Genomic DNA, 7500 nt, shown 5'->3' with positions numbered 1-7500 from the left:
GTGTGTGTGTAGGTGGGTAAGTACTTATTACTTGTCTGCCTGTGTGTGTGTGTACCTCTCTCTCTCTCTCTCTCTCTCTCTCTCTCTCTCTCTCTCTCTCTCTCTCTCATTCCTTACCTGGCCCTCTCTCACCTTGAATAGGGCCCCACCTGGATATAATAAGCAAAGGTACTAATCAGATGTTCCTCCGTGTGTGTGTGTGTGTGTGTGTGTGTGTGTGTGTGTGTGTGTGTGTGTGTGTGTGTGTGTGTGTGTGTGTGTGTGTAAGACAGGGAGTGCGCGCGCATGCCTCTCACAAGCCCCATCCACTACACTCCTAAGCAACATCCCTCCATTACTTTTCACGCAATGTTTAATACCAGTAGTAAGAATCCATCTCCGTTTTCTATCTCCTTTTAAGACGTTGCAGGGGAAACACGAGAAACAAACACGCACGGGGGAGTGAGCTAGCGGGAATACCTTGCGTCGCTTCTCCCGTTAAGGTAATGAATGCTGAGGCGGCGGAGGGTCTGGGCAAAGGGAAATGGTAAGTGTACGGCCAGGTAAGGCTCTTCATGGCACTTAGCGGGCGCCTCTCCTCTCCGCTCCGCTCCGCTCCTTACAGTCTGGCAAGGATAGGATGTTTCAAGATGTGGAGAGGTGGAAGTACCGGAGGAGGAGGAGGAAGAGGAGGAGGGAGATATGATGCGGAAGGAGGAACTAGTTACTAAGGAAGACTGAAGAGGAGGAGGAGGGTGAAGGGAGGATAAGTAAGGAAGGAAGAACTAGTTGCGAAGGAAGACACAAGGAAGAGGAGAAGGATAAAGCTAAGATGAGGAAGGAAGACAGAAGAGGAGGAAGAGGACAAGAAAGAGGAATATGTCGTAATCTTCGCTGTTAAGAACTTTCCGTAACGAGGTAAAATGAAGACAAGGAGGAGGAGGAGGAGGAGGAGAACGAGGAGGAGGAACAGTAAAGAAAAACAAAAAAGCAAGACAATGGATCTTATGAGGCTGTTTGCGAAGAGGAGGAGGAGGAGGAGGAGGAGGAGGAGGAGGAGGAGGAGGAGGAGGAGGAGGAGGAGGAGGAGGAGGAGGAGGAGGAGGAGGCGGAATAGACTGTAAAATGGCAATGAAGAACGGAAGAACAGAAACATGATAACAGAAATGAAGAACGAAGAAAGAAAAGTACACAAAAAAAAAAAATAATAAAAGTTAATAATCAGATACAGGTAAGGTTGATCTGCCTCGCCCCACCTTGCCCTACCCCGTCCCGCCCCGCCCCGCCCCATCCCAGCCCCGACCCGTCCCCTGCACTAACGCCCCGCCAAGCCCCAGTAACACCAAGGGCAACAGTAAACAGAGTCATCAGCAGGGCGTGACGTAAATAAACAGCTTCCCCTTCTTCCCGTGTTTACCTGACCACCTGTGTGTGTGTGTGTGTGTGTGTGTGTGTGTGCTGAAAATTGCCCTTGTACGTATGTATGCATGTATGTACGTATGTATGGGTGGCTGGTATACTGTGTGTGTGTGTGTGTGTGTGTGTGTGTGTGTGTGTGTGTGTGTGTGTGTGTGTGTGTGTGTGTTGAGAGAAACCGGCTGATGGGGAAAATTTTGTACTGAAAAATGTGAAAATAATAAAAAGCTAACTGATAATGACGTTCACAGAGAGAGAGAGAGAGAGAGAGAGAGAGAGAGAGAGAGAGAGAGAGAGAGAGAGAGAGAGAGAGAGAGAGAGAGAGAGAGAGGGGTATATGACATGAGAGAAAGACCAATTTAGTTTCCATGCTTATGTGTGTGCATGGAGGTGTGTAGGTGTATATGTATGTGTGCATGTATGTATGTATGTATGTATGTATGTATGTATGTATGTATGTAGGCGTAGACAGACATACGAGCACGCGAATGCTGCAGAATAATGTGCAAACACTAATTATTCAACCTTTCACTGCGCGCGGCCTGTCAATCCCACTCACCCGGCAACACGCTGGGTGGAATGCGTGGGGCGCGTTCATGGCATTGGTGGGGCAATAGGGCTAAGATTTTTAAAACACGGCACTATTAAACCAATGTAACAGAAAGTCAGTAGTAGTAGTAGTAGTAGTAGCAGTAGAAGTAGTAGTAGTAAACGCTGATACAGTGAATAACTCTCTCTCTCTCTCTCTCTCTCTCTCTCTCTCTCTCTCTCTCTCTCTCTCTCTCTCTCTCTCTCTCTCTCTCCCATAACAAGCTATATAAAAAAATAACAAACCAAACTGCAACAAAAATATGTGAAATAGAAACACCCCTTTCAAACTTGATAACTCATTTTTGGATGTCACTAATGGAAAAATTTGTCCCTTACTGATCTGAATGCCAATGAAGCTGACGCGACACTACTGGAAGAAAACGGGACGTGACTGACGCGAGGGGAAGGGGAAACAAAACAAAACGAGGAGGTAAGGCAAAATGCATCTTGCCATAATTATTAACGGTCAGAGAGAGAGAGAGAGAGAGAGAGAGAGAGAGAGAGAGAGAGAGAGAGAAAGTGTAATGTGAGTCTCAAAACAGCCAATCACAATGTATGTTTCTTCCAGCCAATAAGGAACATGTCTGGATCTGACGTCACAAGTTATGAGTGGGAGGAGGAGGAGGAGGAGGAGGAGGAGGAGGAGGAGGAGGAGGAGGAGGAGGAGGAGGAGGAGGAGGAGGAGGAGGAGAAAACTGGATATCAAGTTCAAACGCTGAAATAAAAGAAAATAAAACTTGAAGAAAAATTAAAAAGACGGTATTTTTCATTTACCAGATTTTTTTTTTCTGAATGATTGTTTTCGTTTTTTTTTTTTTAATATTTGGAGGGAAAAGTTTTGCAGTGATGTGAAAGGTGTTTGTATCTCTCTCTCTCTCTCTCTCTCTCTCTCTCTCTCTCTCTCTCTCTCTCTCTCTCTCTCTCTGTGTGTGTGTGTGTGTGTGTGTGTGTGTGTGTGTGTGTGTGTGTGTGTGTGTGTGTGTGTGTGTGCGTCACCTATCCTTTTCTGCGAACCTTTCAAGCAAGAACCAAAATAACATTGCCAGTGTATTCAAACCCTTTATTGAGTCGCATCCAAGGCCACTCAGTCGATGCGGCCCCTGTGTGGGATTACCAGGCCATATTGTGCCGCCAATTATCAAAGACTTCCATATGATTGTATTTCCATAAACTGCTCCCTCTCAAGTTATCGATATACACAGCACTCCCCTCTCTCTCTCTCTCTCTCTCTCTCTCTCTCTCTCTCTCTCTCTCTCTCTCTCTCTCTCTCTCTCTCTCTCTCTCTCTCTCTCTCTCTCTCTCTCTCTCCCTCCCTGGATAAAGTAAAGAGGGTGGTAACAGAATGGTAAGAGAGAGAGAGAGAGAGAGAGAGAGAGAGAGAGAGAGAGAGAGAGAGAGAGAGAGAGAGAGAGAGAGAGAGAGAGAGAGAGAGAGAGAGAGAGAGAGAGAGAGAATGTGACTGGGTAGGGGTAACTGGGTGCTTAGAAATGGAGGTAAGGAAGGAGAGAAGGGAGATATGAGGAAAGAAGGAGATTGACTTTCTTCGCGGCGGTTAGGGACAGAAGAGAAGGGAAGGTAGATGATGAGAGCAAATTCGACTATATTTATGGAGATGAGAGAAGAGAAGAGAAGGGATAAATACTGGGAATGTTCAAGGAGATAAGGAAGGGAAGTGAAGATGGAAGATAATTATTGACTATATTTATGGTATTAAGGGAAAGGAAAGGTAGACGAGAGCAGATAGAAATATGCTATCTTCTAGAAAGGAAGGAAGAATAGAAGGGAAGAAAAAAACTGGCAATGTTTATGGGAGTAAGAAAGACGAGAGAGAAGATAGACAAGGAGGGATACAAATCATTTCACTGTAATATCTAGCCAAGCATAGCAATCTCTTCACACAAGCACCTGAGGCCATAATAACACAACAAACCTTGTATACGCAAATTTAAGTATCGTTATTAAGCCTTACATATACTCGTATTATACCATCGTTATGAAACCACCCACGTACGGAAGTCACACCCTCACCTTCCTCCCACTTGCCGTAATTAGAATATCAAAAAAACTGGAAATTACTCACCGCAAAGCTAAACACATTTCCCATTACGACAAATTCTGACAGAAACGAGGAGACGAGGAAGTGGGAAGGGGAAGGAAACAGAGGGAGTGTTGGTGAATGGAAGCTGAGGGAAATGGTGACTTGAGGGAGAGGTGAAGAGGGAGGAATGGGAATGGGATACCGTGAATTCTGATAGAGACGAGATGGGGAAGTTAAAGGAATACAAAAGGAAGTCCAAACAGCGACAGACTATGAGGTCCTTACTAGGCTGGTTGGCTAACTATTCTACGATAACTATTGTGGGAGAGATGGGAGAGAAAGTTGAGGGGAGAAGTGACAGAGAAAAGGGGATGAGGGAGGCAGGGAGAAGAAAGAGAGAGGAGAGGAGATAAATTATATACTACCTTTGTGTTACAGATTGAAACGAACTTTAACCCCCTCTCTCTCTCTCTCTCTCTCTCTCTCTCTCTCTCTCTCTCTCTCTCTCTCTCTCTCTCTCTCTCTCTCCGCGCCACTTCCACCGCTTCGCACAACAATGGCGAGTGAAAGAAGAGATAACAATGGCCTCCTGGTGCCAGACAAACCGTTGCCACCTGCCGCGGAGCTAAAGGTGTGGGGAGAGGCAATCGATATCCCTGTAGGGCCCTAATGCTTGGGTTGTTATTGTTGTCGTTGTTGTTGTTGTTGTTGTTGTTGTTGTTGTTGGTGGTGGTGGTGGTGGTGGTGGTATTATTATTACTGCTGTTGCTACTATTACTTCCACTACCACTACTACAATCAATACTACTACTACTACTACTACTACTACTACTACTACTACTACTACTACTACTACTGCTACTGCTACTATTCTTTTTTTCTTTTTCTTCTTCTTATTACCATTATCATCATTATTATCACTATTAATAATACCAGTACCATCACCATCATCACGACAACAACAACCACCACCACCACCACCACCAACACCACCACCATCATTACCATCATTACAATCACATCGAGGCATCAAAAGAGTGAGTCGGTCTCCATGTTAACACCGCCTCCACGCCATTATTATTATTACCCCGATTGTCTTTTTTATTATCTCCCTCTTTTTTTTAATCATCATCACAGTTATTGGTATTGAAAGGTCAGCTCGGGGCCCTCGCCAGAGATCACGCGTATCACAGCAAAAAAGAAAGGTCACAGGAAAAGGTCGTGAGGGAAAATCTGGAGGAAAACAAGCCTTTTTTTCCTCTCTCTCTCTCTCTCTCTCTCTCTCTCTCTCTCTCTCTCTCTCTCTCTCTCTCTCTCTCTCTCTCTCTCTCTCTCTCTTTTCTACCTATAGTTTGTTGTGTGTGCGTCCATGTGTAAGCACGGTGAGGGATAAGGAGGAGGAGGAGGAGGAGGAAAACAACTTTTTTTTCTATTGGTGTGTGAACTTGGTAAGGAAAGAGGAGGAGGAGGAGGAGGAGGAGGAGGAGGAGGAGGAGGAGGAGGAGGAGGAGGAGGAGGAGGAGCAGGAGGAAGGGAAAATAATACCTATCATACCTTTCTCTCTGCAGTCTGTTTGTCTGTCTGTCTGTTTGTCTTTGTGTGTGTGTGTGTGTGTGTGTGTGTGTGTGTGTGTGTGTGTGTGTGTGTGTGTGTGTGTGTGTGTGTGTGTGTGTGTGTGTGTGTGTGTGTGTGTGAACCAATAAATCACATTCATCCAGTCTTCTACACACACACACACACACACACACACACACACACACACACACACACACACACACACACACACACACAGGTAAACCAATCACATGCACTCATCCACCTGAACACAAAACAAACCCAAGACGCTCCAATGAACAGCCACGTAAGGCTCTTAGGTGAGTGAGAGTACAACACACCTCACTGCCTGCCACAAAAAGGGACTCAGGCGATGACGGAAGTAGTACAGGTAAGCCAGGTATCGCAGGTAAGTCACGGCAGCTTATTTTTCCCCGTTGCTGCCTTATTTCAAAGATTAATTAAGATTTTTTTATTAATTAACACCTCTCCTTACATCCTCTTAAGTCCGTCCGTCATCTTTATCAATGGAGGAAATCGGCTTTCCTTTAATTACCTGCTGGGTTTTTAAGGTAATGATTGGCAATGCGAGTCTGTATATGCTGTACCCTATGGTCTCTCTCTCTCTCTCTCTCTCTCTCTCTCTCTCTCTCTCTCTCTCTCTCTCTCTCTCTCTCTCTCTCTCTGCGTGTTTTTCTTTTCATCTCTCCCTCTTTCTTAATGTAGTACTTTTTTCTTGACCTTCCTATCTTTTATCCTTTTCTACTTTTATTCTTTTCTTCACGTCTCCCCCCCCTCTCTCTCTCTCTCTCTCTCTCTCTCCGCCCCCATTCGATGAGAGCACGATGTCTCCTTCATAAGGCCGCCAGGGATCAGGGTTTTTCAGGCCAGGAGGTCCAGTGGGCGACCTTACTTTTGAGGGATTATGGAGGTGAAGAGAGAAACGAGCAAGGGATCGAGCCCCGGGAGAGGGAGAGGAGGGAGAGGACTGGGGGAGAGGAGGGGGCAGGATGAAGCTCAAAGAAAGAAGTGGAGAGGAGAGGAGAGGCTGGTGAAAGAGAGGAAGAGTGTGGGAGGTGGTGAAGAGAAGATTGCCACTGGTTGACTCTTCTGCTTGATAAAGAAGGGAAAGAAGTGGAGAGGAGGGGAAAAAAAAAGGACACAAGGACAAGGAGAGATTTGCGTGTGTTGGTAAAAATTTGCATATTAAAAAAATGCATGCAGGAGGGAAGGACGGATGAAGGAAAGGAGGGACAGACAGGGAGGGGATGAAGAGCACACAGAATGGATGCATAAAACAGCAGGAGTGACAAAGGGACAGACAGCACTGGGAAGGTGAAGGCGGGTTGGTCACGATGCCCCGGCGAGGACTGGCGTCAGGAAACACGAGGGTTGGGGACTCACCCGAGGAAGATGCTGTCGTGGGAGTGGGAGTGGAAGGCGGGGATCCTTAGCTTGGGCAGCACGATGGTCTTGCCCTTGCGCGTCCTTACGGTGAAGGTGGAGGAGAAGTGCAGCTCCGGCGTGGGGTTGTGCGGGGACAGGATGGTGAGGCCGCGGCGCTCCGGAGGCCCCAGCAGCGGCGACAGGCCGGAACCGCTGCTCCCTGCCGGCGAGGAGCTCAGGTCGTGGAAGGACGGCACCTTGAGCTCCATGGAGGCGATGATGGAGTTGCGGTCCGGCGTCCTGGTGCGCGTCTTGGAGCGCGGGCTGTCGGGGCAGCGGAAGGACGTGCCCACCAGCTTGGAGGACTCCGTGAACCTGAAGTTGGAGCTTTCGAAGGTGGCGGAGGCCTCGGGGATGCTGGTGATGCCGTGGCCCGTGCCACGGTGCGTGCTGGACGCCGCCGCCTCGTGCAGCTTATACTTGAAAGTCTCCTGGTACTTGAGCTTCTCCTGGGTCTGCTGCGTCTTCCAGCGCGG

General features: G+C 47.3%; 1 protein-coding gene across 2 annotated transcripts in view; it reads right to left on the bottom strand.

Moving 5' to 3' along the window:
- The window catches only part of LOC135111986 (uncharacterized), a 77173-nt gene that overhangs the window by 60026 nt on the left and 9647 nt on the right, over positions 1–7500 (bottom strand). For both annotated transcript variants that reach the window (XM_064025733.1, XM_064025734.1), the window contains exon 2: positions 6983–7500. This exon is cut by the window's right edge and continues 632 nt beyond it. In XM_064025733.1, the coding sequence (XP_063881803.1) occupies positions 6983–7500 (518 nt within the window). The remainder of the gene's footprint in view (positions 1–6982) is intronic.

Source organism: Scylla paramamosain, chromosome 23 (assembly GCF_035594125.1).
Source record: "Scylla paramamosain isolate STU-SP2022 chromosome 23, ASM3559412v1, whole genome shotgun sequence".
Classification (NCBI taxonomy): Eukaryota; Metazoa; Arthropoda; class Malacostraca; order Decapoda; family Portunidae; genus Scylla; species Scylla paramamosain.
Note: the sequence above shows the minus strand (reverse complement) of the source record. Positions and strands in the feature narration are given on the sequence as shown.